General features: G+C 42.4%; 1 protein-coding gene across 5 annotated transcripts in view; it reads right to left on the reverse strand.

Moving 5' to 3' along the window:
• Positions 1 to 18,823, reverse strand: part of LOC117425412 (solute carrier family 12 member 4) — a 31,113-nt gene that overhangs the window by 2,064 nt on the left and 10,226 nt on the right. For 2 of the 5 annotated variants that reach the window (XM_058993918.1, XM_058993917.1), the window contains exons 2-24: positions 15,248 to 15,342; positions 14,433 to 14,564; positions 12,398 to 12,544; positions 11,962 to 12,016; positions 11,524 to 11,654; positions 10,830 to 11,071; positions 10,319 to 10,533; positions 9,796 to 9,960; positions 8,998 to 9,096; positions 8,394 to 8,451; positions 7,644 to 7,818; positions 7,170 to 7,288; positions 6,527 to 6,625; positions 5,355 to 5,474; positions 5,168 to 5,272; positions 4,041 to 4,209; positions 3,655 to 3,850; positions 2,906 to 3,075; positions 2,493 to 2,624; positions 2,258 to 2,365; positions 1,617 to 1,804; positions 1,133 to 1,147; positions 895 to 1,028 (exon numbers count right to left, since the gene is read on the reverse strand). In XM_058993918.1, the coding sequence (XP_058849901.1) occupies positions 895 to 1,028; positions 1,133 to 1,147; positions 1,617 to 1,804; positions 2,258 to 2,365; positions 2,493 to 2,624; positions 2,906 to 3,075; positions 3,655 to 3,850; positions 4,041 to 4,209; positions 5,168 to 5,272; positions 5,355 to 5,474; positions 6,527 to 6,625; positions 7,170 to 7,288; positions 7,644 to 7,818; positions 8,394 to 8,451; positions 8,998 to 9,096; positions 9,796 to 9,960; positions 10,319 to 10,533; positions 10,830 to 11,071; positions 11,524 to 11,654; positions 11,962 to 12,016; positions 12,398 to 12,544; positions 14,433 to 14,564; positions 15,248 to 15,342 (3,069 nt within the window). Of the gene's footprint in view, positions 1 to 894; positions 1,029 to 1,132; positions 1,148 to 1,616; positions 1,805 to 2,257; positions 2,366 to 2,492; positions 2,625 to 2,905; positions 3,076 to 3,654; positions 3,851 to 4,040; positions 4,210 to 5,167; positions 5,273 to 5,354; positions 5,475 to 6,526; positions 6,626 to 7,169; positions 7,289 to 7,643; positions 7,819 to 8,393; positions 8,452 to 8,997; positions 9,097 to 9,795; positions 9,961 to 10,318; positions 10,534 to 10,829; positions 11,072 to 11,523; positions 11,655 to 11,961; positions 12,017 to 12,397; positions 12,545 to 14,432; positions 14,565 to 15,247; positions 15,343 to 17,329; positions 17,494 to 18,823 lie in introns of those variants that run through there. The other 3 variants (XM_058993919.1, XM_058993920.1, XM_034042334.3) reach the window with 3 other exon arrangements.

Consider the following 18,823-nt stretch of genomic DNA (forward strand, 5'->3'; position numbering starts at 1 on the left):
TAGTGGTAAAGTGTAAGTGGTAACAAACGTTTGTGTGAGGAGTGTTTAGTTATTATTATTATTATTATTATTATTATTATTATTTATTTCTTAGCAGACGTCCTTATCCAGGGCGACTTACAATTGCTACAAGATATCACATTATTTTTTTCATACAATTACCCATTTATACAGTTGGGTTTTTACTGGAGCAATCTAGGTAAAGTACCTTGCTCAAGGGTACAGCAGCAGTGTCCCCCCACCTGGGATTGAACCCTCCGGTCAAGAGTCCAGAGCCCACACTATTTGATGAAAGTCTATGCATGTGTCTAATGCTATCCCTGCTGTGTATCTGTAAGCTCTTTAAGTGTATTTTAAATTTAGCTTCAGTGGAATGCATTTTGTCTTATTTAGACATTGTATTTACTACGTTGCCATGAGCCCCCAGTAAAGGGCAGAGTAAATGTTCCTTTAATGACTTTAAATCTGCAAGCTTCAACTCCTATGCACACCCGCCCTGTGTGGTGCAATAACACAGTGACAGTCCTAGCCTGGGAAACGTTCTGCTTCCACTTCTTTATACGGTCACTGACTTCTAGAGAAACTGTCACACAGAAATGCCTCTGTGTTTTTAGACCGTTCAGATTATTTCACTTTTTCCCCTTATGGAAAAAAAACTGCACATACAGTTGATAACAGGGAAGGAGGGGACGGACTAACCTCATAGCACAACCTGGAGCCAGACAGTCTGATCTGTACTTGACACACAGCTATGTTTCTATTTAAATCTGGGGGGGAGTAATTCATATATATATCTGTCTGTTGGGGTGCTATATTTAACCAGGTTATCGTATAGAAATAAATTCAGTATGGATGAAAGCTTGCATCATAGCTGTGTGAATTCGTCAAGGATACAGTTCTCATCTCCATCCGAGTTCCTTGGTGGCCCGGGCATGTTGAGCAGCACCAGTTTGGCATCGTGAGATCTATTGACTATCACTTCATTGAGCTTCACCGCTGTGTGCATCCTGCGCACGTTCGACTGGTCCCTGCAGATCACAAGCAGGGTCTCAGACCGTGGACAAACTACACGTGTACTTTAGAAAAGAGCAGCAGAGAAAAGGAAAAAGAAAAGTCCTGGAAAGAAACTTACAGGTTTTCCCACTCTCTTCCAGCATGAACGCGTACAGAGGAAAGAAAAGAATTACTGTGTGAAGAGAAAGACATATTGCAGCACAGACCCTCACCACATAAGCCTCAAAGACATGCTAGAGCTGTTTAACCTAATCAAGCAGAAACTTACAAACAAGTCTCGACTGATACAGGAGGAAACAACATGCACAGAAAGATCATTTTATTCTAGAATGTAATCTTGCTGGAATGTTTGTTTTACCTCTGGTCAGAGGAAACGTGCTGTTTTGACTGCGTTTGATAATCCTGAAGTCAGTGACCACAGAGTAGATAAAAGAATGAATACTGGCTGTCCAAGTGAGAAACTTTGAAAGAATAAAGAGATGCAACTGTTTGTTTGACAAACTGATAGATTCACAATACCGGGGACCTTGTATTACAGTAGGTGTCCCAGCACAGATTTCCGTTCTCAAGTCAGTGTAGTTTGCGAAGGTTTTCGTACTCACGGTTTAATACTGATCAGTTCTCGGAAGTTCTGAGGGGCGTTGTGCCTGTTCTTCCTCTCGGCATCGTACTTGTCCTTCGTCCAGGTCATCTGAATCTTCTCAGGAACGCTCTCCACCACCTCCTCCTCTTCATCAGAATACAGACTCCCCATGCGGATCAAAGAGTGCCGGTCCTTCACCAGCTGAGCCTGCAGGGACAGCCCCAGGAAGAGCTCTGTGAGTGGGCAGACTCCCAGCAGTGCAACTATTCAACATTGCTAACCCCAGGAAGAGCTCTGTGAGTGGGCAGACTCCCAGCAGTGCAGCTATTCAACATTGCTAACCCCAGGAAGAGCTCTGTGAGTGGGCAGACTCCCAGCAGTGTAGCTATTCAACATTGCTAACCCCAGGAAGAGCTCTGTGAGTGGGCAGACTCCCAGCAGTGCAGCTATTCAACACTGCTAACCCCATTTCATATTAAAGGAAAACAATACTACATTACAAGGGGAGGTTGATTTTAACTAGTGATGAAGTTTAGCAGCTATTCAAGCACCAAGTAAAAGAAATACTACCAGTTTAGCAGTGTACGATCCAAAGGCCTTAGTAAGTAAGGGTTAAGTCAGAGAAAACGGGTAGCGTGTCTCGAGAGTAAACCTCCGTACCTCTCTGTCCCTCTCTGCACTGGATAAGCGCATCTGCCGTAACATCTGGGACCTCTGTTCCATCATTAGGGTCCGTTCGTACGTGTATGCTGAGATATCACTGTTGTGCTGGAGCAGGGGAAAAATCAGATCACAAATTCAACTGAAATACAAAGAACCCTGCTCTTGTTATTATTTTAACATTGTGTACCTGTGCAGGAAGATTACCCCTCCCTCCCTTCAAATGCTTCCTTACCATCTCCACCACCTCGACCTCCGCCTCTATGCGGAGCTGATAGAGGAACATGGCGAGATCCTTTTTCATCTGAATGCTGTTGTCATCCATTTGCGCGACAGTGAAAATACGCATCTTACATTTTCTCCACACCTACGAACACACACACACACACACATAAAAAAACACATTGCAATTGGGGGTGCATTGTACAGATCCAAAGGGCTTGTTATGCAACCTTTGAGGACTAAATAGGACATACTGTATATGTTATATACTGTACTGATTCCAGACAGTATTAGGCAGATCTATCCAGTTTTACTTTTATCTGTGGGAATACAATATCGCTACTTATTATCCCAGACGTCAGAGGACTAAAAATCGTCTGGATGCTGCACCTAATTCCTGATTTTCAGCTGCAGCTCAGGACCCACCTTGTGCTGTTTCAGCAGGAAGGGCAGCAGCATCAGCATGCCCCCGTCGTGCACGATCCACCACACGTCCACGTGGCCCTCGGTGAAGCGCTCGTGGTTGCTCGGGTAGAAGGAGACGTTCTTCGGCACCATCAACGCCAAGTGAGCTGCCGTAGTGCAACGAATTGTGTCTGTGGGGAAAAACAAAGCAGGGTATGAACTGATGAATGACGCTTTGAAGAGCCTTGATATGCTTTCCAGATACTGAAAGCAGGGTCTTTTTGTTGGATGTTGGTTAAAAAAAGGTGTTTCTACTATTCAACCATTTGCTCAATTTATTTCTAGAAATCTTTAGGTCGTTCTGTTGATGGCTATGTGGCTATTAGGGTTTTTATTGCCCTAAAGTACTTTTCAGGAGTCGATGTGTTGATGCAACCTGCTAAAACAAAACAGCACAGAATACTGTAAAACTGTCCCATGAACAGGGAGAAATTGAGCTCTAAACATGAGGTACAACGTTTACCATGGTTACTGTCGATGTAAACTTTAATGTACTGTGGTTTTTGTTCAAGAACAGGAAGTTAAAGATCTATGCGCACATACAAACCAAAAAGCCTATCTGTGTGAACCAGACCTTGCTGGTGATAGATAAGAGATACGCATGGACAGGGTTTTTTCTAACACAGTCAAACACAAACCCTAGCTAGCTTCTACCAGGGAAAGAACATTTGTTGTACTAAAATTGGCTGCTAGTAAAGTTAACATCTTACTGATGAATGTTTTCCAGGCTCGTGGGTCCTCACTCTGCCTCCATCCATAGGGCCAGCCCATCACCACTGTGTTGTGTTTCATGCCGCCCAGTCCACAGGACTGAATCAAATGAGCGATCCCGTCACGGACCTTATTGGCTACGATCACTTGACAAAAGCCTTTCACCTTTTCAATCTCCATCATGTTCTTAATGGCCTAACGGGGAAAAATAAATAAAAATTTTAAAAAAAAGAAGAAAACTGAAGGCAATGAATGTTAAACAGATCTACTGTACAGGACATAAGTTTAGTTATTTGGAAAAATTAACATCTTTACAAAAGTTACGTGATCGTAAAAATCAAAACGACAACATTTTCTGACAAAAACAAACCCAGATTGTCACTACCTGTTCTGAAGCCTGCGCCTCTCCAAAGGTCTCCAGGTAATTGCCTTGAATCACTGATCCCACAATCGTGAGGCCTTTCCCGGCTTTCAGCTGGGACGCAAAAGTCAGGAGTCGAGGGTATTTTACATGCAGGTCCTCATCTAACTTCAGCAGCACAAGCAGCTGGGGCCTGTCAAAACACAAAAGCAAGGCTTGACCCAACACTCCCACATTCACTCCATTCTAGAATTCTCGTGGTTCAACTGCGGCTTGCCTTCTTGATACCTAAACAGATATCAATCCCCCTTTAAAATGCAAGTACTTCTTGTAGACGTTATGGTGTAGAGTTAACCCTTTGCGGTCCATTGTCGGACTGGGTCCGACATTGCAATTATTCCTCACAGGTCCTTTGTCGGACTGGGTCCGACATCATTATAGCAACGCAATAAACGGGTGTTTAGTCGTTTTTTCTCCGGAAAAAGCCGAGAAAACCATTCAATTGCCGAGTGGGAGCGACAGGAGCCGAGACAAGTCGAAAAAAAAAAAAAAAAAAAAAAAAGGCATCTCTCATGAATAGTCATACATGGTATCAGGTATCAGATAACGGGGCGTTCATAGTAAACAAGCTGGCTGAGTGCGTCAGCGCACAGAGACTATCATGGACATTTGCAGAGCTTTTTTCAGATGTTATAGTAATAAAATAATGACTTGGATCGCATTATTGAGGAGTTTGGTGATAAAACGAGTGATCCGGAGATGATCGATCGGTATGTACGACTATTATTATTATTATTATTATTTATTTCTTACATAGGTGAATGCTATAGCAAACAAAAGGGTGGGGCGGGGCTGGAGATGCCTAGTGAGTGCTTTGTTGATATGCAGGGCCATTTAAACCCGTTTGACTGTGAAAAAAAATACTTTTAAACAGCGTGTCTAAAATTAACAGCGCGTGTGAAAATTAATTAGACCTGGCGTGCCTGACGCGCAGTTAATAAATGGACTGCAAAGGGTTAAACTTAAACTGCATTGCTTTCCAGTGCGCACAGGAAACTTCAATCTCCATGCACGTCAGGCAGCAAAAACAGCATCGAAATACATTCAGGGCCCTCCCAGCCAGGACAAACCCCCCCTGGCCAGTTACTTGCCTCCAGTTCTTTGTATGAGGAGGGCCAGCTTCCAATCTCAGCAAGGCATAGCGGGCTGCACTTAAAGACAAGCCCCTGATACCATCACCCCATTCCTTCTCAGCTCTGGGGAAAAAAGGATTATGATGGTTTATAAAAACAACACCACCACCACCACCACCAACACCACCAGTAAATCCAGACCTACCCCTGGTACTCAATGTACTTGTAGATCATGCCAGCGATAACCATTGCCACTAATGCGTAGTACCAGGACGAGATGAACATGAGTGCCAGGCAGAGGCTCATCCCCAGGAAGGACAGAGCCCTGAGGGAGGAAGCACAGCACCTCGTTCAGAACCATCGTGCAGCTTCACATGGACTTGGACACAACAGGAGGGCATTGCCAACAGGCCAGGAAAGCCCACAAACAATATATGTTCATATTTCACTTTCATATTCCTTTTATTATTTATTATATATATATATATTACACACACACAGAGTCAGGACCAAAACAAACCCCCCATATAATAATGCCTTTAATAGTCACTCTGAAATGTATTCCTGGCTGAGCCGTTAACTGGTGGCGAGAGATTGCAAAGTAAGTAAAGATAATAACAGACACAAACTTTTGGTAAAGAAAGTGAGTGATAAGAAGAAAACAGACAACAAAGCAATGGCAGCAGGACTGTACAAGAAAACAGACTTCTGCAACGTGACATTCAACGCAGTACCAGCCTAGACTGAAAGTCACTGTTGCAGAAAGTCACATGGTAATAACAGCAGATTAATCAAGGAGGGCTGGTTATTTCTCTATGGTACAGCATGCACTCCTCTCCTCACCAGTGGTAGTATTTGAACCGAGGTCTCTCCAGATTAATCAAGGAGGGCTGCTCATTTCTCTAAGGTACAGCATGCACTTCTCTCCTTACCAGTGGTAGTATTTGAACCGAGGTCTCTCCAGATTAATCAAGGAGGGCTGCTCATTTCTCTAAGGTACAGCATGCACTCCTCTCCTCACCAGTGGTAGTATTTGAACCGAGGTCTCTCCAGATTAATCAAGGAGGGCTGCTCATTTCTCTAAGGTACAGCATGCACTCCTCTCCTCACCAGTGGTAGTATTTGAACCGAGGTCTCTCCAGATTAATCAAGGAGGGCTGCTCATTTCTCTAAGGTACAGCATGCACTCCTCTCCTCACCAGTGGTAGTATTTGAACCGAGGTCTCTCCAGATTAATCAAGGAGGGCTGCTCATTTCTCTAAGGTACAGCATGCACTCCTCTCCTCACCAGTGGTAGTATTTGAACCGAGGTCTCTCCAGATTAATCAAGGAGGGCTGCTCATTTCTCTAAGGTACAGCATGCACTTCTCTCCTTACCAGTGGTAGTATTTGAACCGGGGTCTCCAGTTGGGGGTTCTCAGCAGAGTCTGCACAGCACACGCCAAGTTAACAAAAAGGTAACACATCAGGAAGAACCTGAAGAGAGGGTTCAAACAAACACAAGTTCTTCTTTCTAGATAGCAGAGGGTGGGCCAGTCAGACTTGGTTCTGATCCACTATTAATAATAATAATAATAGGACATTGCTGAATGTATTTGTGTACTATGGTAATGTGTATAATGTAGAGCAGGTGGCAATGTGGCTAGTAGGGGGTTATTTGTTCATTCATGTTTAGGCCAAGATGACCATGCATTACCATGAACTGTACTTCAGTGTGCAAGGATCGTAATATTTAATTATGCATTTTGCCAAGTAGTGTACCTGGTAATCCAGTTTACACATGCTTCAAGGGTGTTTAAGGGGCATAGTAATGTTTAAATAAACAGAGGCATGTGAAACAGGACCACCAACCAAAACTATGCCAATTACAGTGTGATGGCAAATCATTAAACTCTTAGATTTCAAGTGAAAAAGAATTTCAGGTCTGAACAAATCCTGGGTTAACAGAGCCTGAAAAACGAGACTTATTGCCAATTCTGTATGACGTGCACATATTTCTGAAACCGTGTGGGCTGCTCACATGGAGAGGATAGGAGCCACCATGTCCAGGGAAGCGATGAGGATCCCAAGCTCAGCGATGAGGCCGGTCAAGAGCAGCGCCCAGGTCGGCTCCCCATTGGCCTTCCCATGACCAAACACCTGGCCAAAAAAACCAAAACAAAACAAAAAAAAAACAAATGTGTTAAAATGAGGAGTGCATCCATCTCACACTGCTATAAAAACAGAAGCCTTCAAGTTCAAACGAGTGTAAACGTAACCTGCACATATTGTGCAGCAATATTTAAAAACAACTCAGGGGTATCAAAATATAAATGTGTTCTGGCATAAAGTCCACAGGCGCATTCATTAAACGTTCAGTAACAAAAACAAACAAAAACAACCACTGCCTCCAAAGATCAGCAACCTGGTGCTGGCTGGTCTACTACTATAGAGTTCAGATCCAGCACAGAGCGGCCAGGGCAGGGCAGAGAGCAATGGGAGGGGTGGTACGAACCCGCAGGAAGGGGATGATGTTGTCCTTGGCGATGGCCTGCAGGAGCCGAGGCGCCCCGGTCAGGCTCTGCAGGCCGGCCCCGCAGGTGGAGAAGAAGGAGCCGATGACAATGACCCAGGGGGAGGGCCAGGACAGCGTCCCCACCACCAGGGTCTTCTTCACAGCGTCTCCGAATCTGAGGGGAGGCGAGCAGCAGCCAGGATAGGGGTGTGCACACAAAAACATCTGACATACTTTATTGGTTTGTACTTATTTTATGATTTTTTTTTTTAATGTATTATACTTTTTGATTTTGTGTACTCGGAGCTCAAGTCAGTCTGCATCCTAAGAGCTTCCCCTCACAGCTTTGCGAGACAGTGCCCCTCAATCCTGGCCTGAACACTGGGTTACAGTCACATGACTGCCCTACAACCATGACAAGCACAGACTGCCAACTATAACCGCAAAATAAATATCAGATTCCACTCCCTTTCACGTCAGAGATCAATACTGAAGCTTGAGTGATTGATGTTACAGATGAAAAACTTCCTCCAAAAACACTCAGTGTTTGCTTAGGATACAGTCAAACCTGTTTTAAAAGACAACAGTGCCTGGACTACATCCTGCTCAAATCGAGCCTGGCTGGATTAAGATGAAGCACTTCTGAAAGGATAGTGTTCGAGTACTGAGCAGATGAAACTGATCTCTAAGAACAGTGACAGAAGATATCCCCCAGACCTGAGGAAACCACGCTTTTATTAATGCACTTACTTATCTCGTAGGACCACCCCCTCAAGGCAAGCTCCGAACAACACCACGGAACTGAAGTCTGAGTCGTGCGGTTAAGGAAATGAAACACACACACTGTGAGAAACTGCACCAATTAATCACATTTCACATCAAAATAAAACGCTATAAAATAATAATAATAATGATAATAATAATAAATTATTATATATAGACACACACACACTATATCAATATCATGTATGTATAAGTGGCAATATATATGGTGGATTAATATAAAAAGATTATAGAATACCAATACAAAAAAAATCTAGTAACAGTGGTTGAAATGCTAGTCTGGTAGAAGTTTGAGTTTTACTCACAATCTCAACAAACAGTATCTGAAATAGACAGTTGTCTTATCTAAAGTAAAAGCCTCCGCTTCAGCATGCTAAAGAAGCAGCTGTCCCAAACACACTGGCCACAAGATTTTACACAGGATGCACCTGTTCTCCCATGTGTTTTGTATCTCCGTTTTGTAGCAATTAAGTTAATTACATACCGGTGGAAATGCTTTTAAACTAGAGAACAGTAAATGCTTGTCACAGGGGACATACAATCAGGTCTTCTTCGTGCCATGAAAGGATACAAACTAGCGATGTTGTGATGATAGCCAGAATTGTCCCAACAGGGATAGATTTCTGTGCGTCTTTGAGATCTCCAGATCTATTGGAACCAGCCATTATTCCTGAGCAAGACAAGAAGACACTTTAAAAGCGCTTTACTGTACATACAAGCCCAACTCTGTCAATAAAACAATGGGTGTGAGCACATTTACACTAGTGAGATGCTAATGCTGATCACCCGAGAATATTTCTTGTGTCAGAAAATAAAGATTGGAATTCGCTATCCAAGCAATAGGTCGATATAGATATACAACCCTTTTTTTTAAATCAACATCCAGGAAAGCCTCCACTTAAATATTTCAGCTCTATCTGCACTCCGAATTAGCCAACAGTGATTGACAGTGCCCAGCTCCACATTTTCGAGCACCCCCCTTTAAGATTATAACTCTTTCAAGTACCTTTATCACTGCCCTATGATGATTACATGTCAATGAAGTTTCTGTGTCTGAAATAAAACTGTGCAGATATACATGGCTGTATCGATTTGTTTAGTGGTCTGTCCGGCGCTACTGGAGAGGATTCGTTTAGTGGTCTGTCCGGCGCTACTGGAGAGGATTTGTTTAGTGGTCTGTCCGGCGCTACTGGAGAGGATTCGTTTAGAGTCTGTCCGGTGCTAGTGGAGAGGATTTGTTTAGTGGTCTGTCCGGCGCTACTGGAGAGGATTCGTTTAGTGGTCTGTCCGGTACTACTGGAGTGCAGTGCTCTTTCCTAGACCTGCATACAGGTCTGCAGTGTAGAATGAGATCCCCTGCCCAGCTCACCGGTCACAGAGGGGAAGAAGATGCCCACGAGCACAGTGAAGGAGGTGGCGATGTCAGAGGACACATAGAGGTACAGGTTACCCAACGAGCCGTGCACATCTTCGGAGGGCAAGCCAGGCTTCTCCAAGATCTCGCCTTTCTCCATGTAGCTGGCCCACAGATTGTCTGAAAGAATCAATCCCCGCAAATTAATAACAGGTCTGTGTCTTCTTGAAAACACCACACGCAGTCATACACGTCAATAACAATAAAGGATGGGGCATTTTTGGTTGAAAATTGTTGCAAATCAATACGTTTGGAATCTTTTCGGTTGTTAGTTTCATATTAATTCAGGATATGCAGTTTTTAAATGCAATGCTATAGATACTATACTGCTGTTGATCTGATAGGTGCTAGACCACTGGAGTGAGTCTGAACTACAATACTAAACCCATATAGCCAACTCAAAGTACTACATCAGTCTCACCAGGTATATCTTTGTAAATGTACAGGACAGTTCTAAAGCCTCATTTCCATGCAGTACCTCTTATGATACCCCTGGCCAGACCGGGGATCCCCTGTATTTCAGTGACGTTGTTGTGTGTGAAGTATTCATCACACGTTTCCATCGTCATGTTTGCAGTGCTGCAGAAATTCTCCCACAGCTTGCTCGCTACAGTCACATTGTTTTCCACCACTGTCTTCGCACAGATGTCAAACAAGTCTCTAGAGAGGGTCCTGTTACCCAACATGCAGATCCTGATTGAAAAAAACAGACAAGCACTCACAGCCAGGAGGTGACTCACAGAACCACAGCTGTAAAACATACAATACACCACTTCAAGATAATGCTTTAGCCCTTTATAACAATAAACACTAACTAAGATTTCACTATCAGGCACTACAACCTTTCTATGCTTTTACCATTATTTATCAGCAGTAATCTTTGATATATGCCATTACAGTATGTCTACAGGGAAGGGTCTTAAACATTACTTTAATGATGTACAGTATGAGATTTAACTTAAGATATGACCACACACACACACACTTACGGAAACTCCGGAGGGTCAAAGATGGATTTGATTGCCCCAGCATATATTGACAAAATGGATATTATCACGCAAGCCAAGAAGAGAGAGGCAAACTTGTTGACATATTTCACCCCCACAAAGACAACCACAGCCATGAAGCTCAGGAAGAGGGTCCCATAGACTCTCATGTTGTTCAGCATGGCGCTGTCCATGTCGTTCACGTCGCTGCTGTGGAATATCGCTGCCTGGGGGACGATGTATTTCTGAGCAAAAACAAATCAAACTGGAGGTCAAATCAGCTCTGCCAGGATCAGAGGAATGTCTAAGGAGCCGTACAGAAGCGATGAACAGGTACTGGAATAATGTGCCCTTTTCCTGCCTGGCAGCACTGAAACACAGTTTGCTAGCTCCTGTTTGAAATGAACTTCAGCATATATATTTTTCTTGCGAGACGATGCAGTACTTTGCATGATCTGTTTTACTTGGAGAGTCAAGAATTACATCATGACTTGTTTTTTCTGCATCACCTACGTAATTGCCCTTTATCATTTAACCTTACCCTTGCCATAACTAACAAACTAACCATATCTCTTACCATAAGTAACTAACTCTAATCCTATCCCTTACCATAACTAACTGTAACTCTTTCCCTAACCCTAATTAACTATTTCCCTAACCCTAACCATAACTCTAACCTTATCCCCACATTACGTACCAGTAATATTTCAATTGCACCCAGAATATACATGGCTGCTGCAAAGGTGGTCCCCAAGTAAAAACACAGCCCCACTGCGCCCCCAAACTCAGGGCCAAGCGACCTGGAGATCATGAAATAGGCGCCTCCGGCTGCAAGACAAAACACAACTCGGTTTGCATTTTAATAAAGGGACATGCACCTGCAGTTCTTGAAGTAAGGATTCCCATAACAGCCCCAGAACATCTGATGTGCTCCCAACATTTTTAAATGAATAATTGTTATAATATGCAAAAAAGAGAAAAAAATAAAACAAACAAACAAACAAACAAACAAACAAACAAACAAACCAAAATGACAGCGAGGTAGAGATATATGCTAAATAAGGGTTACACTACTGGCACATGATACAATCTTAAAGTAACAGAGAATGTTTGCATGGAATTTGAGATGCTATACCTGGCACAACACCATTTGTAGCAATGGCACTCATTGATATGGCTGTTAACATTGTCTAAAGAGAAAGAAAAAAAATATTAGATGCATTCAGACTTTAGGTTATCTTTTTTTAAGTTATAAATCTTGCTTTAAGAAAAATATAAAATGAAACATTTCACTAAAAAGTATCACCAAGTGTTTCTTTCATTGCATTTACTTATTTATTTTTATTTTAAGAAAAATAAGTTTGGGCAGTGTCTTCTGAAATCCGCACTACTGTATCTATTGTACCAGAGACAACCAAACTCTTAGAACTCGTGAACTCAGATTGAAGCCAAGGACAGCAAAGACGTAACTTCAAGAGCCCAAACGCCTAGAAACAAAACAAACAAAACAATGGTCCTACTGAGCTTAGCATGAACACAGAGCACGCCTCTGAATGGAAAGTCCCACTCACACAGCAGCAGCATATTAGGACGATCAGGAGAGACTGCATGATCCCCGCCGTGCCTACAATCCAGGTCATGCGCAGGAACAGGATCACCCCGAAGATATTCTGCAGGCATGGCAAGTACACCCCCATCAGGGTGCCCATGCTGGGGGCCTGGAGGCAAAACACAAACTCTGTGAATCACACACAAGCTCTGGGACGTTTACAACAACACATCATTTACTTTGTGTGTGAAATATGGAGCAATGTATTTTAAATCTGATTACTCACCCAAAGTCTTGTTTGTGGGTTAGGGCGTCCGTTTAGTGTTTTTTATGACATACCTCTATATACTGTATAAATACACACCAAAGTTGTTTTTTTTTTTGTCTTTTGTTATCAATGCCAAAGCCTTTTCTTATTGGTTACAATAACAAAACATATCTATTCAATGTAAGTGTTTTTTTGTTACAGAGATAGTCTAATTAAAATAAAGAAAAAACTGGAACAGTTTTAGAGACAACAGCGCCATCATGTGGCTCTTCTGTGTTAATTTGACAGTAAAAAGTAACTAAAGTTAAACACCCCCATTTATTTTTACTTAGATGTGAATTAGAGAATCTGTTTCTATCCGACAGATTTTGTAAAATTATATCTATAGGGAAGTTGGGGTGTATGTTGCAAAGAAACCCTATTTATTCAATTAAAAACATACATGACTTGCTAACAATCAGTTCACCGACAGGGAGACCGGTATTCTCGGTTAAATATTAGAACAACAACAATTAGAACACAACAACAACAAACATTTCAACTTGTTTTGTGAACAAACAGCACATATTACATGCTGTTCCACGCAATATACCAAAGCACAATTTCTCTGCACATGTGAATGGAAGCGAGCTATTGATTAAAGGCATTGATCAGAACTCTGAAGGTCACAGTGGCCCCTCGTTCTGCAGAATGCCAGGGCTGCAGGAGCCGTGGTGTCGGATAGCCTGCTGGCTGCAGCTCATGCCTGGGAGGCAGACAATTGCCATTAACAGCTGAGGCATCTAAATAACTTCTGATGTCATGGGCAAACCCTACAGGGCTGGGCACATTGTTTACGCGCTCTCCCACTGTGGATCTGACCTAATGGTCTGGCTTTGACTGGTGACTGCAGACACACAGCGGTTCACGCACTGCAGCCTCCCGTCTGCAGAACAGAGGCAGGTCTGCTGGCTTTTACTGGATTCAGACCTGTAATTGAGGAATATTCTTTCCTGGGTGTGGACATGCTGTACTATGTTTTCAAACATAAAAACAGCACAGGGCTTCTGTTTTGGAAGCTTAAGGCTTTGGGTAAAGAGAGCAATTGGGGCTCCCTTTGCCAACAGTAAGCAGACAGCCGCGTAACATTTTTAGGTTATGGTTCAGAGGACCCAAACTACATACAGTCTGTGCAGCAAAGTGGAAACTGAAAGGTAGGCTGCAGGACATGACCCTGTATTGGACACTTGAACTTCCCCTGGGACCTGATTTGCATCTGGTCATGATAGAAAACAATGTTGTAAGAAAGCAATCACACTTTTATTATCAGTGATTCATCTAGGTTTTCACATGGGCAGAAATACACATGGACAGGACAGGTCTCAATTGTCTTGAGATGTCTAAAGATTGTAAATACAAAAATACTGCTACATGAGTTCCCACTAGTCAGGAATCATAGGCATAACTGTTAATATTGGTTGCCTCACTATTTCTCTATAGTGAACAGGTTGTGGCTTCCTGATTTAACAGAGAACACCTAAGTCGGCATAATATATGATATAGCCTACGATGCCCGAGTTCTGGGCTTGCTCTTACAGTAGGTGTACAAGGTCTTGATGTCTTCTTTGCAAGTGGAATGAGTGCTCAGTTATTACCCATCCTATCTCACAGCTGTGTGCAGTGGCTGGGTGTGGAGTGGAGCTCAGTTATTACCCATCCTATCTCACAGCTGTGTGCAGTGGCTGGGTGTGGAGTGGAGCTCAGTTATTACCCATCCTATCTCACAGCTGTGTGCAGTTGCTGGGCTCACCTTTGGGATCTTCTTCTTGGAGCCCTCTGCACTCTCTGCCTCCTCATGCTCCTTGGCTCCCTGGGTGATGTTGGTGTAGTTGACCAGCCGGTTGAGGAGGGAGGACACCTTGGGGCGAATGTCCAGCTCCTCCTGCACACAACACAATGAGAAACCTGCTCAACATTTACATGCAGCACAGACTTCCATTGCACTGCAGCTTGATCCATTCCTGGTTTTACTAGGAGTTTAATAAGACACACAAGCTTGTGACCTGTACGCTGTGGCTAATCAAGCTCTTAGTAAAACCTGGAATGGCTGAAATTGCTATGCAATAAGAGTCTTACATGCATTTACATCCTTGTTATCACAAACATATCCCCCTATAAGGAAACATAAAATGTGTCTGTGTATGGGTTAGCATGACTTACATTCACCGCATGTGGAATAACCTTTTCAAAATTCAGTTCTTCATTAACCCAACTAATCAGAGAGCAGAACTAGCATGACCTATATTTCCATACCCTCAAAAACCTGGGGAATGCCCGATTTAAATTGGATGAGTCTCAAGATTTTTCCCTGAAAATTATTTGAAACAGAAATCCTTTACAGACACTGAATTCTATCAACTGATCTAAAAACAGAGGCAGATGTTAATACCGCCACCATTTAAATACTCAATTACAAACCTGTCATTTTACTTACTTTTGAAAGACAAATAAATCACATTACACTCAGTTAGATTCAGTCTGCATTTAGATCTGCTTGATTCGGCAGCTGCATCAACTTAGATGTAAACCACATGAGATAAACTGCACTGTGTGAATGCACGGTACCTCAAATAAGGCCAAGTTCTTGTCATAGTAGTCATTTCCATTTGCTGTGTCAGCGCTATTCAGGAAAGGGCTATTTTCTTTATGATGGCCGTGACCTGGAAGAGGAAACACAAGCAGCTATTTCAATACAGCAACATAACGGGGCACTGTATAGTAACAAGTGAAGGGCACTGACACAAGAGCTTTTACACAGCTTAGCGGTGAGATCTGGCAATGGCCAGGGCTTTCAGAAGCTCCCAAAGTGTATTAAACAGGGAACCCAGTGAGGTATGGCTGGAATCAGAAGCAGTAATGTTGACTGGCATTTTGGTTAGATTAGGCTAGGCTAGGAGCATGGGTCGGTACAGTAGCTGTGCTCGTCCTGGCTCGGAGCCCTGGACAGTACTGGAGGGCTTCACAAACATCAGCTCGGGATTTCAGAATAGAACACAGTGGCAGAAATACATTGGCTCAGATGGGATGTAAAAACATTGCACATGCATAATGAGGGGTGCTCGTAATCTCAACCATGTCTTGGTTAGAAAGGGCTATAAAATGCTTCACAATATCTGTTAAATTAAATGAAAACGGGAAGTGCAATTAACTCTGATAATTAGATAGCGTGATCATTTCTGCAGCATTCAAGACCATCTTCTATTTAATTTTGAGTAATCCCAACACAAACAGATTAGTCTCACGCAATCCTACCAAACCGCAGCGAGCATTATCAAATTATACTTCAAATCACATCAATACACAATTGAATTAATATCCATGAAAAAATGCTTAATCTTGAAATTGGATTTAACGAACACAGAAGAATTACTTGGAGCCGATGCATGGCATAAATATTTCCGTATCATAGCACAAAGGGAATGCAATACCAACCTTGTAAGGATGTGTACACTTCTAAATGCAGAGCAAAACTAGTCTCATATGATTTTATTGTTGATCGCTGTGTTTATTCAGATAGGAAACACCCACGTTCAGTTGCCAAACCCCAGCATTCAAGCTTGCCATCAATACCACTTCTATCTGTGCTTCAGCGTATAACGCTGTGACCTTGTGTGCCTAATTTAACATGTGGGCTGTCTAATTAAATTATTACTGTCAGAGTTTTTCAATTAGAAGGCATACCGGCAGATATTTTGTTTTAGTAACACTGCAGTTGCTGTTTGTGTTCCAGACAAACCTTTTACTGTAGAGGTTACTGTAGAGTTTGTTTTTCAAAGCCTGTTTCTACACATCCACTTGTGTGGTACCATTTCCCACTAGCCTCAAGGTCTGAGAAAGCAAAAGCCAAACTTGATGGCCAAACTCTCAATATACTGTACAGTGAGAATAAATCTAAAGGTATTATCATACTGACCAACTTAAACCACAAGCAACTGGGAGTAGTTAAGATTTAGCATTGTCTAACTTTTGCTATAGATAACACATTACAGGGTTGCACAGCAAGGTGTCTTTTGCAATATCCCCACATGCATGACCAAGACAATTCATTTTGCACAGCTCTTTTTCTGCTTACCCTGGAACCGTTAGTCATAAAAATCACACATGCTTTACTCATCATCAACCACAAATGGATGAAACACCTCTGAGGTGGCACGTTGTTCATAACCACATACTTCTACATTTGCGATTATTCCCTTAAAAAGAAAGTGACGGATTTTTCAATTTTGTGACTATGAAAATAAAATCATAAACTTTCCATACCAACGCACTCTGGTTAATAAACAGCTCCAAGTCTGTAAAGGATCATTATCAAATTTCATATAATAACAAACAAACAAACAAAACCACAGTCATCCAAAATGACCATGTTCTTTAGTACCATTTCCTAACTTTAAGATCATGTCTTTGGTTACACCTTAATTATCCAAGTGCATCTCGGCAGTGAGAAAAAAAAAAAACCCCAAAAAACACACTTACTGTTTCCATCAAACACCAGGATAACCGCACAACCCACTATGTCGGCTGGTTTCCCAGTCCCCTCACAACAAACCCTGCACACTTCGGTCGCACTGGTGACACTGCAATGCTAACGTTCCATGCGCCAAGCTCCAACATGCTAAGTTACGAGCAAAAGGGGCATCCACCCACCTGTTTCGAACACTACCTTTCCATTTTCAGTAACCTGGTTTACCATTCTTCTCACGCTGTGGGCCTCATTCAGTACATATTCCAGTTGGAACTTGGGAAAGCCCTACTGCAAAGGGTATGGTGTCCCAGTGGGGCTGTGCTGTGCTGACGAACAACTGCATGCAGCATCAGCCATCCAGCAGCATTAAGTTGGTTCAGGGACCAATAGGGATCCTCCAGGGGGAGGACTGTGGGTGCCGACTGAAATCCTACTGGAGTGGATGGCACAGGACTTTTTGCATGATATATACAAGTACACAACTGTATCAGAAAAGGGTTAGGGTTAAGGTTATCTTTTGGTACTATATAACTTTGTATAAGTACACATGTAGTTACAAAGTAACTACTATATAAATAAAAAGTAATAAGAGACACGATGTAAAGTGTAACCAAACTATGATATTAATAAAGTAACACATTGGGAGGTAGTTCTCAAATCAACCACAACTTCACAACAAAAAGGTGAAACTGTAAGAAACTAGGTCATATAGACAAACGTTTTAGCTAGTTCCTCCTCCTCCTCCTTCATCTTCAAGAGTACACTCTATATGGTTTCTTTTATCTTAAATTCTCAAATTAAGTAATTTCTGTATATAGATACGACTACCAAATGAAAAGCCTTTAAATGCAACGTGTTTCTTTTTAGTTTGAAATATTCAATATATTTGAAATAATTCATATTTAAATACCTGTATGGGTTACTAGATTTAACAAAAAATGAAAAAAATTCCTTTCCCCTCACTGCTGTTGACCTTTCAGTTCCCATGGCAACAAGCAACGTGCAGAGGCCGTTCCCAAAACAGCTTCATTTCTGGAAATTACATGCACGCGGATACACTGGCAGAACCTTGCCTCCAAAGTTTGCACCATTAATGTTTCAAAACTGCTTGTTTCTAAATGTTGCATAATCACCTATAAATAATTAATTATTCACATTTCTGTGTTGCAGCCAGGCCAAACGGGAAAGGTACTTTATTCAATGCAGAGCACGTTCTGGAATCTGATGCTTCGCCTGTACATTCCTGTGGAGTTCTCTCCACTCTCTATACTGTATATAATCTCTGATAAACTAGGAAGCAGTAGCATTTGCTTTGGTGGCTTCAGGCTCAAAGAACACAAAAAGCTACCACAGAAGGAATCCACTGCACTGGTGTAAATGCTTCCCTCTTGAGAGCCACTCACAAGAAGAACTCTGTAAGTGCCAGGATGCTTAATGTCAAAAGAGCATTTGGGAAACCCTGTCATAGTCCACTGATTGTCTCCAAGACAAACAGTGATTTTTCTGCCCAATGCTGCCCTCTTCCCTGTTCAGAGCCAGCCCTGCATCACTTATCATTTGAGACTTCAGCCTCATTCAAAGTGTGCACAGGTTAAACTCATTAAATAAACAGGGCAATGCAAAATAACTCTGTACTCGCTGTGCTAGTGGACGTGGCTCAATTACCTGATGTCTTG

Source organism: Acipenser ruthenus, chromosome 20 (assembly GCF_902713425.1).
Source record: "Acipenser ruthenus chromosome 20, fAciRut3.2 maternal haplotype, whole genome shotgun sequence".
Classification (NCBI taxonomy): Eukaryota; Metazoa; Chordata; class Actinopteri; order Acipenseriformes; family Acipenseridae; genus Acipenser; species Acipenser ruthenus.